At 39.2% G+C, this 14,846-nt stretch overlaps 1 protein-coding gene across 1 annotated transcript; it reads left to right on the top strand.

Moving 5' to 3' along the window:
• Positions 1 to 14,579, top strand: LOC140243887 (uncharacterized). The gene is made up of 9 exons (XM_072323557.1): positions 1 to 126; positions 2,493 to 2,611; positions 3,581 to 3,727; positions 6,625 to 6,768; positions 7,662 to 7,777; positions 8,449 to 8,572; positions 12,525 to 12,683; positions 13,097 to 13,240; positions 14,370 to 14,579. Exons 1-9 carry the CDS (start codon positions 57 to 59, stop codon positions 14,577 to 14,579), a joined length of 1,233 nt encoding a protein of 410 aa, XP_072179658.1. The 5' UTR covers positions 1 to 56.
• The last annotated feature ends 267 nt before the right edge of the window (positions 14,580 to 14,846 follow it).

Genomic DNA, 14,846 nt, shown 5'->3' on the forward strand with positions numbered 1-14,846 from the left:
CTGGAACTGAGAGTACGGTACTGGAGAAGAAGAAAGTATCTTCGTTTGTTTTTAGTATGGGAGGTTCTAGAGGACAGAAAAAGAGAAGGGCCAAGCGTGGACATGGAAAAAATGTCCATAAACACGGTAAGCATGAACTTTAGAAACGTACAAGGTACTCATGTCCTGCTGTGGAAGTTCACATGTGGTACTTTTTGTAACAGTCCGACGTACAGACATTTGTGCTGGATAGGACGAGTTGTACTTAACACCGTAAATAAATTACCAAGTCTAACTGTTACATCATCAATTTTACACACAAAGACCCCGTTTACAGTGCGAGGCTCGGCCGCGGCCGAGCCCTCCTTCATTTCAGTGTAAGCGCGCAAAAGGCCAAATGCGAGGCCAAAATTGGCCGCTCATTTGGCCATGCTCTGGAAGTGGAGGTGGTCTCGAGCTCGGCCGAGTTCTTGGTGTAAACCAAAAAGACGCTTAACTAATAAGACACGAAAGTGCGCGCTAATCCTGTACAAAACAAATGGACAGCGCACGGTCTTCAAGCATATTACGCACGTCACCTGAGACGCGCTGCCTTGACGCTTGATAAACAACAGCAGCGGCTTCGGGGACAGCGCGTCTCAGGTGATGTGTGTCTTTGCCTGAGACGCGCTGTCTTTGCAGATGTTGTTGTTTATCAAGCGTTTTTGATTGTGAGATCATGTTGTTGCCAAATTTTTACCTCCACGAAATAATCCTTATTACTCTAAAATCTTGTTCTTCAAAATAATCCCCTTAATCGAAAAAAAGCTATGACTATAATTTTTAAATCTTTTTAAGATAATAAAAACACCATTACCTTTGGAAATGAATGATGTTCCTAGGTGTACTGAGTTTGTACTTAGCTCTCTTTTGTATCGTCATGTAGGGTAGCCATTTTGTGTCCATTGTTATCGCGCGCCTTCGTATCTTATCTCTACTATCTTTGGTGTAAACACAAACTGGGCCAAATGCGCGGCCAACTTTAGTCTGGCTTCCAGACCCTCTGCCCGTACTATTTCGCTATTCACGATATTAACCCCCTCAACGTCGAAAACTAGTATAGTTTAAGGTGGTTTTGTCCTGCAAAGGATTCCTTCGGCAAAGGCCTTTGCCCAAACGGCGACTTTGTCGCCACGGAATCCAGTTGGCATTATCAATGTTGTCTCTTTTGGAGTCTGGAGGAGAAGTATTGACACCTGCACCAAGGTTCAACCTTGCGCAAAAGCGTATACATCGGTTTCTACATGTAGCAGGCAGTCAAATTTTGGACAGTGTTGTGGTTGAATCATGGGTGCCCGGGTGGCTTGCTTTACCTTAAATCTCTGTATCACAGATAGAGAAGATGTCCATAAGATATTCTGTGGCTCCACACAATAAATACAAACAAGATGTTGATTTGTGTGCATGTGCAATTACATGTAGGAAACATCTGGTGGCTATGGCTACACAGTCTTGGGAATACTTCAATTACTAGACTCCAGAATCTACAGTAAACTTTATAACATTTTGCAGTTGTCTTAATAGACAGACATCTCCACTCAATTAAGTGACCTTAAATTCACTGTGCTCAGTGTTTTCTTTGTGCACTGCTTTGTGGTGCTTTGTATGCTGTGGCTCACTGCTGTGCTCTGAATAATGATTGCAATGAAAGGTGGCCAAAACAGAAAGAGTGTTGCTTAAATATGGCATAGAGATGTTGTTCTTTTTTTTTTGACACTTGTGCGTTAAAGCTGCTTCACCACTTACCTTTTACCCATGAGTACAGTAAAGCAAGCCACCCATAATTCAACCATAATGCCATCCAAACTTTGATCGCTGGCTACATGTAGAAACCTATGCTTTCGCACGGAGTCAAATTTTGGTACGGGAGTTATAACCTTGGTGTGGGTTTTTTTTTTCATCTAGCTCTGTATCTAGGTTACCTCATGCATTCCTTATTCAGCATATCTATGCAAGTACTTCTTCTCATCATGATCTTACTCAGAATTTTGGTTTCCTTCATGTACGGCCCATGACTGTCAATACTACCTTTATTAGCGGATCTAGTAGAAAAATGCAGTGTCTTCTGCAGTCAAGTTTCCAGGTCTATCTCTCTCTAGCTAGTTTGGTTGTTCATGGGTTCTTTGCAGTTTTAGTAATTTTCATAGACCTTTGAACTGTATTAATTCAATTTACCTTTCTAATTTCATGGAGTATCTCCATGCTATTATGCTGTTACATATCATAGTTATCCATATGCAAATAGCTTCAGTCTGTGGTGAAAAACTTTAGAATTAAAAATTGGAGTGTGTTCAACAACCGCTTTTGGGAAGTCATATAAGTAAACAGATTTTATTTTGTGTGAATGTTTTACACAATATTTTGCCCAGTAATGCCATTGCTATATGATTTGTTGACGATTTGACATAATGACTAATATGATTAACTTATATTCAACATAGCATTTTTTTCTCTCTCTTCTTCACTGCACACAGCTGATGGTACTCCATTGACACGACAGGAAGTCCAGGATCTTTTGGAGGAAAGGAGACAAGTTAGAAAAGCTGTCAAGAAAACAAAAGGCAAATTTAGTATAGAGCAATTACTTGAAAAGGTAAATAATACTAATTGTTAGAAATCTAATTGCTTGCATTGTTCATACTGACCAAACTATTTAATAAAAAGAACTAACGTAAAACCAGAAACATTTGCAGCATGAAACTTTCGCAAAGTGCTTCAGGCATTTATTGCAGTGTGTACACGAAATGTTTCTTGTGCAGTGTCCTTTCACGAAACTTGGCTCCTGGCAAAATTTGCTTAAAGGGATGGTACAGTATTGGTGGAGATCAGAATTGGGCTTTTAACTTTTTGCGAGATACCAAGATAACACTTATGAAATAATACAGAGCATACCATTTTAGGAGGAATTCAAAGTTTATTTGATGAAAATCAGGTTTGGAATGACTGAAATATCAAAAAATAAAGTAAAACAAAGCAATCGTAATAAAGTGTGGGTCCCACACTTTATCGGAATCGCTCTGTTTTGGATATCTCAGCCATTTCAAAACCAATTTTCATCAAATAAACATTGAATTCCTCATGGAATTACATGCTCTTTCATTTTTTTTCATAAGAGGTTTCTCATTTTCTCACCAAAAATGTTAGAAATGTGAAATTAGGTCTCAATCAAAACTATAAGATCCCTTTAAGTTTCATGGTTTCACAATAAGTCACTGTGACTAGAGAAATCTATCTTTATTGTTCTTGTTTGTGTTTTTCCTTGATATTATGACACAAGTAAAGAAAAAAAAAGGAAGAATAGCTTTACTCAAAAGGAAAGGTATTTCACAACTTATTTTCCAGTTCATTCCTTCATTTGTAAATGATTTAGAGTTGTCGCTGGTCACAATACAAACTTTTGTTTTCCTCGCTTGGGAATTTTTTTGCTAGTTTTGTAAATCCTTTACCTACCCAGATGCATCAGCATTCTCGCATTATTCTGTTTCCATTCACTAATTGTTCAAATAATTTGTCTTGAACAAGGTGAATAACTTCTCCCCTTTGCTTTTTAATCATCACCCAGGCAAGTGACTATTTAGATACCTATGAGTATGAGATGGCTCAGAGGTTCTGTCAGAGGGCGCTCCAGTTGAATCCAGATCACGTCGGAGCCTTGGAGATGTCTGGGAATCTCCTGGCAGAACTGGGTGATGGGGAAGGAGCCATGAAAATATCCTTTTGCTTACACCACTGACCATTCTGAGAGAGTTTCCACTCGGCATGTACCATTCATAAAACAGCATTCAATCACATAGATGATGAGTGCTCTAGACACAAGTTGTATTCATGAGCATTCAGTCACATATTAATTAACTCTCTCAAAGCAACATTATGTATGAGTATTTTGGTGCACATGATAATCATAAGGGAGAAAGGTTTGTGGTAACACCATGTGTATGTAGACCTTATCTGGACCGTTGCTTGGCAGAAGAAGAGCCTAGAAAGAGGAGAATTGAGGAGGGAAGCAACGTATGGGGGTTGTAAGGAGGGTAAAAAGTGAAGAATGGGGGACAGTAATGGGCTGGAAGTTGCACTAGTAGAGATGTTAGAAAAGGGAACAGAGAGAGTGGTCAGGAAGAATAGAGTGAGAATCAAGTAAGACGTTGGACATCATTGGGAGGAGAAAGATGAAATAGCTAACAATGATAATCAAAAAACAAAAAACAAAAAAAAAAATCTAATGTGGTATTTTCATATTCATGTAAATTAATCCATATGTCTGTGCAGATATTTATTCATACAGATTTTTAATCTATTCCGAAATTTGTCCAGCCCCCCCCCCTTCTTCACTCATGCTGTTGCTGCTGTTGCTATTTTACTCTTTTCCTATTTTTATCCTCTGTTGTTCCTTGTCTTGTTTGATGTTGCCTCCCTATTCATCTTTGCCCATCACAGGTTACCCCCCAATGATCCTTGGGCTCATCACTGGCCCACCTCTGCCTTTTGTCTGTTCACCCCTTTGCTTTAACCCTAACTTACCTGGGGGGGGGCCATAATGGCCCCCCCCTCGACAAATTCCGCGACCATTCCGCCGCGCAAAATTTTTTGACCGCGCCGCTGACTGACTTTTTACTTTCAAGTCTCGCGCAACTTTTGAGACCAAATTTGTCGCGACCGGGCATACCGTTCCGAAGCCACGCCCCTTCAAAAAATGTTCGTCCACCCCAAAATTGCTCAAAAACGTGATTTTGTGTACAAAGTCAATACAAATTGTGTTTTTTCAATTAATTCATATAAAGATTCATATTTTTAATTTTAATGGCTGAAATAAATGTATTTTAGTATAGCTATGCTTCTAAAGATGTGTATGACAAATTCTGCTGAAAAAAACAACAAAAACAAAAGTTCGAAAAAACAAAGAAATACATTAAAAAATGATAAAACAATAGAAAACATAGGAAATTAATTTTGATACTGATTTTCTTTTTACGTACAAATGTTCGGAATGTCACTAGGAAAATTTAAAACAAAAATCAGCATTCCATAAGCTTTTATAAGCCAATTATAGACGAAAATGAGTTTTTTTGCATATATTTGCATAATTAATTAATTTAAAATAAAAACTGCAAATTTTTTGAAAATTGAACTTAACAGTCTTGTAGATTACATCCGGCTTTATGTTCATGCAAAATTTTGCGGCGATCGCGCGATCAACGGCCGAGATCTGAAGGGGGGGCCATAATGGCCCCCCCCCCCAGGAATTCAAGCTTGCTAAATAGCCCAGGTAAGTTAGGGTTAATCCCCCTTCTAATACTGGTACCTGTTTGGCTCCTTGCCTTTGACTTCTAACCAGCCCCTTTTATTTTCATTGTTCTGTGTCATTAGCCCTCCTCAGACTGTGCTTGTTGTGAGTAGTCCATATCTGATTGCTTCCCTACATGCTTGTCCTTTTGCCACTGATGAAGATTCTGCTAGGGTCGAAAGCTCAGGCCCCTTTTGACTCCATGTTCAGAAACTTATTGAACTGTACATTGTCTTATTTGTGCCAATTCTACTTGTCTGTCTTATAGTAATTGTCATATTTTGGCCATATTTACGTTGTCTTTACTGAATGTCTTCCAGTGAAAACTTGGATATCATAAGTGTCATCAAACGTGTAACTTGCACTGATGTAACATCACTGTGTTACATTAACCAGTAGAGGACGTACGAGTCCCAAATGTACTCAGGCAAGCGTCTATGAGAAATATACTGTATGTTGTAGCAAAATCAAGCTGTCCTCAACGGGTTAAACTTGACTTCAGTGATGTATTGAACTGTTTGACATGACATGAACCAAAAATTTTGGCCAGTTGCTCATAGGCCAAATCTATAGTATTCTGCTGCAAATAGGTCATATCACTCTAACAGAGATAAACACTGTAAGCAGCAAACTTTGGATTGATTTGTGTGACGTGTATAATATGAGAAGATGCAATATGTGTCCTCAGTTCAGTAGATCATTCTTCATGAAGCAACCTCAAGCATGTACAGGTCTGTTGCCGTTTGAAACTTTGGCCCGAATTCATGAAGGTGGTACAAATGAAACCATGGTTTAAACCATGGACAAAAACCATGGAGCGCCAAGTGTCGCACGGAATATTTCATTATGAAATCAGTCATTTCATCGATGAAATGATTATTTTGTAACGAGATGACAACATTTTGTAACTAAATGAACATTTCGTCCACGAAATGATGATTTTGTTAATTAAACGGTCAATTTGTTGATGATCACAATTTCATAATGAAATATTCTGTGCGACACATGGCGCTCCATGGTTTTTGTCCATGGTTTAAACCATGGTTTCATTTGTACCACCTTCTTGAATTTGGGCCTAAGTGTTGAGTCAGAGTTGATTGAAATGTGACTGGAATGAGATTTTGTTTCCAGATTATAGAGATGATATGGTATGACAGGTCTTGTGCTGTATCGAGTATCTTCTATTTCTAGGAATTAATGGGATAGGCATTCATCTGGGGGAAGACATTGGTAAGAATAACAAGGGTTTACTTCAACAGGAAGAACAAAGCAAAGGAGAGAAAGAGAGAAAAAAAAAACGTTTCCTTGACAGTGATGATATATACTGCTTTGGTCGTGCAATCACACTGAGTCCGGAGGAAGGGTTCTCCAAGTACATGTACATGGGTCAGCTGCAGGAAGGGTTGGAGGCGGTGCAGTTCTTTCAGAAGGGAGTGGAACTCATGGTGGGGGAACGTGACAAGAAACAGGTTTGACTCGCATCTTGCTATGGTGTAGACTCTCACAGTATGTTGGAAATGTTTGTTTCATTTTCAATCAATAGGTAGTATTCATCAGCTCTAGCTGGTCTTCCGTTGGGTCCAGTTGAATGTGAGGCAGACTACCTCACTGGGTTAAACACCCTGCTCTTTGCGATGAATGAATGAAGCAGGATCTTTTACGTGCATGAGTTGTCACACTCTCACACATCGATCCTCCATTATGTCCTCTTTGGAGGGACAGAGTGTTTTGCTTCTTATTAAAGGAGACGGGATGATTACACACAACATTGCTCAGTTAGATTCAGGAATCAATTGTCTTCTGATGTCAGGGAAATGTTGCAGTATTTGAGTGAATCAAAATGAAAACTACCCTTTATTGGATAGGCATTCAGGCATGAAGAACTCACAGCCATACTACAAGCCAATGAACACCAGGAAATCATCTAGATTTGCATCTTATGGCCTCGGAGAATACCACGGGTAGCCTCACTCCCTTGTCAAAATAATCAGTGAAGAATGGTATTGCTCATTGTTTAATGTGGAGTAGCATTTAAAAAGAAAAAAGAAAAAAAAAAAGGAATTTCTTTCTGCCAAAGTTCATAGTGAAATAAGGCTAGATAAGTTCCCATATGCAGTCTGTCCATCACATGGTCATAGGAGTATCTGTCATACACATTTCTATTGAGTTTCAATTTCCTGTATACAATTTGCAATGAGAGCAAGAAAAAAAATAATTACTCCTGATTTTTTTTTCTCTTTCTGTATTAACACTAACATCCTTCAGAATGCTTGCAACTATGGAATACATTGTCGATATTCTGAAAACATTCATATACAACTGTATGTATTGCTTTAATATCTGATTTCTGTGTGATCAACAGGGTGATGTGAACGGTGCATCATGTTCAAGTGATGAGGATCATGCACCAGCGGTGACCAATCAGGATATATCGAGGGCATACTGCTCAATTGCAGAGATTTTCCTGACAGATGCATGGTAAGGAAGTGGGAAAACATTTATATATATATATATATATATATATATATTTTTTTTTTTTTTTTTTTTTTAAGTAATGCAGTCATGACTGTTTGATAGCCACTGCAGTAGACCTTTGACTCTTAGCTGCTTTATTTATCACAATTATGGTTTCTAGGCTCATGTCCTGAGCATTTCCTACCTGATTGCATGTCACAGAATATTTTGTTTAAAATGATCAAAACACATGGAAAAGTGTCACTGATACAGTGGACTCCCATTATAACAAAGTCCTCGGGACTGGCAAATTTCTTTTGTTATATCGAGATTTCGTTATAAACGAACAAATAAACAATTAAAAAACATAGAGCAGAAAATGTTGTGGTCCGAATTTTTACTTTGTTATAACCGGAATTTCGTTATAACCGTGTTCGCTATAACGGGAGTGCACTGTATTTGCAAATGCCCACCCTCCCCCCTCCCCCCCCCCCCCCCCCGAAAAAAAACCCCAAAGTTTTGGAGAGGCTATTTCCCTGGTGTTAAAGCATGGCTGATTGTAGACTATAATATACATGTAGTGTCCCCAATTTTAATAAATGTGACTCATAGTTTCCAATAAATGGGAATTATTTGTGTAGATTGATGTAGATTATTATTTAGATGGTCAAATTGTCTATCATATGCTTCTCTAGCTTTGAAGAGGATGCTGAAAAGAAGTGTAAAGAGGCTCTGGACCACGCCCTAAATGAAGACCCCAATAATCCTGAGGCTCACCAACTCATGGCTAGCTTCTGGCTTAGCAAGGACAACAAAGAGGTTTGTTGGCTTTGATCCATCTTTAGCTCTTTATAATAATAATAATAATAATAATAATTGCATTTATATGGCGCTTCATACTGACGTTTCTAAGGGCACTTTTGCTACTCATACAAATAGACTAGAAACACAATAGCATTAACAAAATCAGCGTTAACAGTAGCAAAAGAAGAAGAAAGAAAAGAAAAGAAAAGAAAAGAAAAGAAAAATACATGTGATGCAATGGTACAATAATTGATAACTGTGTGCGCCTCCAGAAAAAAAAAAATTACAACTGATTAAACAGGTGAGTTTTGAGAAGAATTTTAAATGATTCGACAGATGAGGCATTCTGAATATAAAGAGGGAGTTTATTCCAAAGAGTGGGAGCAATGGAAGAGAAGGCTCGGTCACCATAGCGGGTTTTTGTACGTGGGCCATGAAGTAATTGGAGAGAGGAAGATGAACGAAGGGGTCTGGCAGAAGAGGAGGAGCGAAGAGAGACTAGGTTTTGAAGATATATGGGTGCAAGATTACGTGTGATTTTGTACGTCAGAAGAAGGATCTTGAAGTAATACGGGAATGGACCGGTTGCCAATGGAGTGAGCGGAGAACAGGAGATATATGGTCATGTCTCCTACTAAGGGAGACTAATCTAGCGGCTGAATTTTGGATACGTTAGAGAGGGGATATGTGAGAAAGAGGGAGGCCGGCAAGGAGGGAGTTGCAGTAGTCCAGATAGGAGGAGACGAAGGCATGGACGAGCCGCTCAGCTGATGATTGATCAAGCAGACGTCTGATCTTCCCTATTTTGAAAATACCCCATGATGCAGACTTACAAATGTTTGTGATATGGTGTTTAAGAGTTAAGTGTTTGTCCAAAGTAAAGCCAAGGTCTCTAACACAGTCAGAGACCTTAATAACCCCATCCCGAGTAGTTAGATCTGGTAGAGGAACTGTGCTCCTAAACTGTGATGAGAAATGGATGAGTTCAGACTTGTCTTCGTTCAGACGGAGTCTGTTTGCAGTGGACCAGGCTTTGATGTCGTTGAGACATTCTCTCAGTGAATTAACAGCAGCAATCCTATCGCCAGGTGACATAGTTATGTAAATTTGAGTGTCGTCTGCGTACATAGCGTAGTTGACTCCATGATGACAATTGATGATTCTGGTGAGTGGACCTGTATAGAGGAGAAAAAGAAGGGGGCCGGCAACGGATCCTTGCGGAACTCTGCAGCTGATGGGACTAGGACGTGACCAGGTCCCATTGATTATCACCCTCTGTGTGCGATCTTGAAGATATGACTTGATCCATTGGATGGCAGTGCCTGTGATGGAATAGTCATTACTAAGTCGTTGTAGTAGCAACGTGTGGTCGAGCGTGTCAAACGCAGCCGAATAGTCAAGAAGAAGAAGAGCAGCCTCATTGCCCTTGTCGACAGCAAGAAGGAGATCGTTGAGCACTTTCAACAAGGCAGTTTCTGTTGAGTGGAGGTTGCGGTATGCTGACTGGTTTGTAGGAAGCAGATGATTACTGTCAACATAAGACATCAACTGTGTAGACACAATCCTTTCAAGAAGCTTACTCACAAATGGCAGATTGGCATTTGGTCGGTAATTGTTCAGGACATCGGGATCTAGGTTCGGTTTCTTCAACAGAGGGGAAACAAGAGATGTCTTGAAAGGTATTGGAACTATACCCGATGACAATGATGTGTTAATGATATTTTTTAGAACCGGAAGCAGCTCATCAAGGCACTCTTTGAGCAGCCAAGTTGGGAGAGGGTCCAGACTGCAAGATTTTGGTGGAGATAGCATGATGAGATGTCGAAGCTGTGCATCAGTGACTGGATTAAACTCGCTCAGGTTGCAGTTCAAAGAGTGCTCATTTATGGGCCACGTTCGCATGCCCAACTCAGTTGACGGCGTGTCAAGTTTGCATATTCTGCTCAAACGCACAAACCTGCCTAAACCGATCGATAAATCGCCAAATGCCATAGTACAATGAAAGCATTTCTATTGTTTCCATTTCTGTCACATATAGCTCACATTTTATGTGGTGATTGAATATCAAGTGGTGTTCCCTACTGGATTTGGGGGTAAATTTTAACTTTCTGTCACTGTTGTGTGTGCAACAGTGATGCCCCTATACAATAATGTAGCAACTGGTCATTTGAAAGAAAAATAATCATATGTTTGTCATACAATTTATGTCAAAGCAAAGCTTTACATTATCTCTACAACTTTGCTCATTACATGTCAAAGGCAACAAAATTTTAAAAAGTTACATGGATTTGAAAAACAGAATGTGTCTCAGAATAATGTGGCACACATGGGGTTTACACCATGATACATTTGAGGGATGTACAGAAATTGACCAGGCTAAACAGATTTCTGTTTCAAATGCAAATGTTATTGTTATTGAAAATTTTCAGATGTGTACTGATAAGATTTCTGTGGCAAATGTCTCCCTACATGATCTGCATAATGATATATGTATATACAAATATATATATATTTTTTTTGTGTGTGGATAAATTGATACTGTGTGTTTTTAAATAAATTATCTACCAATCAAGTTCATGTTTTGGCATGAAACCTGAACATAGTACTATGACTTGGCTGTGGTTATGATTGCCTCTCAAATTACCATCCATTTTTACACCAGATTTATATCTTTTTGCACCCAGTTTTTGTGTGTACTTTCTTACAAGTCAAAATCAATAATTTTCCCTGAAGTTCATTAAATCATACCATGCAATATATAATACTGATATAATACCAGTATGGTATTCAGATGCCCAATTAATTAGTTGAATGGGGCTAAGGAGCTGAGAACATAAGATCAAATGTGTATGAGACAACATTTATGCAGCTAAAGATTATGTCATTTTTGAAATTCAATCTGCTGGATATATACAGTTAAACTCGCCTAAGTCGACGTCGTATATGTCGAATAATCGCGTAAGTCGATGATTTTAAAAAGTCCCGATTTTTCCCCATTGACTTACGTGTATTAATTCACTCACAAGTCGAATTTTGTAAGTCGAATACTCGCCTAAGTCGATGAAATTCCAAGAACACTTTCACGGAAAAACCATTGAATTCACTGTGCCTAAGTCGAATAAGATTTTATCGTGTAATAAATCACTGTCATTTATTATTCATTATTTATTACTCATTATTATTTTGTTTGTCAGATGAGTTTGAGGTGACAAAAAAATGATCTAAAGTATCAAAATTCAAAGCGATCACACCGCATGCGATTGTTGAACTCTCTTCGTGTTTGGAGGTCCGCTGGTACAGCCCTGTCAGCTGTCGCGCTACGTACGTACGTACAGCGACTGGGCTGTGTATTGCATCCACTCGCAGTATAAGGCGTTCGTACAGTACACATGCGTTCATTCACATGTACAGTATAGTATTGAGCTTTGCAGTGTAGCTTGGCATTTGCAGCGCTGTGCAGTGGAGTGGTACGTATGGATGAAGCTGCCGAGTTTTCAAAGCGAAAAGTAGGGGGATAGTTACGGGCACGGGTAAATCAGAATTGCACCTCTACACGCATTTCAAGCCACGGTATGGTAAACTGGAATCAATCACTGCTCAAATGTCGTTCATATTCACTTCCCCAAGGTTTAACAAGGGTGTAAAGTAATCGGACCTGTGCCAATACTAATGCACTGTCCATACAAAGTTAGCCGGGGCTATGCCGGGCTGCGGCACCGCTCCAGCTCTCGGCTTCAGAGTAGACAACATACATGTACATCATACATAATACGTGTGGTGTAACTGTAAGTCGATTTTTTTTCGACTTACGCACAAGTCGAAAATCGCCTAAGTCGATGTGTTTTGCTCAGTCCCGAGAAGATCGACTTATGCGAGTTTAACTGTAGTGGTAAAATCTCTTGTTGTAGATCACTCAATGGGTAATATTGTCATTGTGTACATGGCATGTTTTATTCACTGTACACAGAATGCCAAGGTCTCGATAGAGAAGAGTGTATCACTATGGCAACAGGCAGACGTAGACAGGATTCAGGGAGAGGAGACCGATGAAGAAGCTGGCCCAGTTCTGGCATACGAAAGCAGGGTTGGAGCAGCCAAGATCCTGATGGAACTAGAATCATTTGATGTAAGTAGAGCTGTTGCAGCAGAATAGTTGAATTGAATTTGATATACCTGTATCAGATATAAAATAGTAGTACATCCAATTTGTTTTGTTTCAACTCTCAGTAAATTGAAGTGAGTTTTTGAAAACTGGCTTTAATATGTAGCGATACATACATTTTGTATTTTCATACATATTCAGTCACTCCGTCATATTCATTCATTCATTCATTCAGTCAGTCATGCATATATATATATTCATTTATGTATTTGTTCATTCATTCATTCATTCATTCATTCATTCATTCATTCATTCATTCATTCATTCATTCATTCTTTCATTCATTCATTCATTCATTCATTCATTCGTGTACATGTTGCCTTTCTGGGAATCCTAAATTTAACCCACACTTGTATGTTGCATGTACAATTTTGTAGATCGCAGAGACTGTTCTACACACCCTACTGGAGGAAGATGATGAAGTGGTCCAGGTGTGGTACATGTTGGGACTCCTCCAGTGTGAGAGGAAGATGGAAGAATGCAAGCCTCCTGCCAGATACTACCTGCACAAAGCAAAAAAGGTACTTCATATTTATTACTCCTGCCAAGGGAGGAGGTTATGTTTTCTTCAGCATTAGTTTGTTGGTTTGTTTGTTTGTCCATGTGCAAAATAACTCAAAACTTGAGAACGGATTTGGATGAAACTTACAGGAAAGAATGAAAAATGACACAAGGAACAGATGATTAAATTATGGTATTGATCCAAGAATTTTTGTGGATGTTATGAAGGATTTTGGATATTTTGGCAGTTAGGGTCAATGAACTTGGGAGTGCAAGCTGCGCATTTTTTAAGGTTTTCATACGTGCACTAAAGTGCGTGCTCTAGTTTCTGCCAGGGCGAGGCACGCCGTGCAGCTGGATATTGATGATGCAACAAAAGGCTTCTGTATTGGGAAAACTGGCAACTTACTGGGTGGAAATCGATCACTGATCTCTGTGGAAGAACAAGTGGGTAAAAATGAGCAGCTTGGCGGAGGTCTGGGCTCTCGGAGTGCTTCTCTAGTTATGAGAATGGTGTGTTCTTTTTTGATGCAATGTAGCCTGTTTGACAAACGTCTTTTCCAACATTAAAATTTGCCATGGTTATTACTCAAAGTACTGGGTACTGTAAAAATCAGAAACATTTGTGACATGAAACTTTCGCAATTGGAGCTGACTGCTTATTTTGTGGCATGAAATTTTCTTGAATTCCTTACCATGAAAAAATTATGAATGTTCTACATCTACCTGCGTTCATTGCACTGTGATGACAAAATTTTCATATGCACTTCACTTTCACGAATCTTGTTTCCCAAAATTTTCAACAGTTTTATGCACACGGAAATTTCTGGTTTTGATACATTATGCATTTATACACCTGGGTAAAAGTTTATGTTGTAGGTGACATGTCTTGTCCAACAGTGTGCATGCTTGGTAGGTTTCAACCCGAGATATTTTGATTCAGAGTCCACAGTCCTTTCCAATCTACCACTTCACTCCCACTGATGATTATAATTGACAAGCCCTGTCTTTACATGGCCTTTGGATAGGGTTTGAAGGGAGTTGTAATACCATAACTGTATTCATCCTGTCTTGTAAAGCTTACAACAGGTACATTTAAGAGTAGTTTGGTTTATATTAAATGCTTTTTATCTATCCTTCTTTTGTCAGCTGTACTGTGCATTAAGCTGCGACGATGAAGAAGTTCTGCAGCACATCGATGAACTCCTGACGTTGTTAGGACCGGGAGAGGGTGACGAGGAAGACTGGATGGAGAAGAAGGCAAGAGAAGAGGAAGAGGAGGAGGAGGAGGAAGGAGAGGATGGAATCGAGGTTGATAGTGAAGCATCATCCGATGAAGAGGAAGATATGGAGCACTGACAGTGAACACAGAGGGACATGAAAAGAGACATTTCAAAAGTTTGACAGACTGATTATGAGATCAGATGGACCAGGCTGCAAGAAAGGAAGATGGAGGTTGAGATGAAAGATGCCTTACTATGTCACCAAATCCCATCACTTCACAACAAGTTAAAGGCATAATTTACCATTTGCAGATGAAACAAAAACCCAACATTAGTGCTTTAAAATAGATCTAAAATGTGAGTTAGGGATAGAACAACCACTGTAAAAATTTGAATCCGTATA

The sequence above is a fragment of the Diadema setosum genome, chromosome 20 (assembly GCF_964275005.1).
Source record: "Diadema setosum chromosome 20, eeDiaSeto1, whole genome shotgun sequence".
NCBI classification, from domain to species: Eukaryota; Metazoa; Echinodermata; class Echinoidea; order Diadematoida; family Diadematidae; genus Diadema; species Diadema setosum.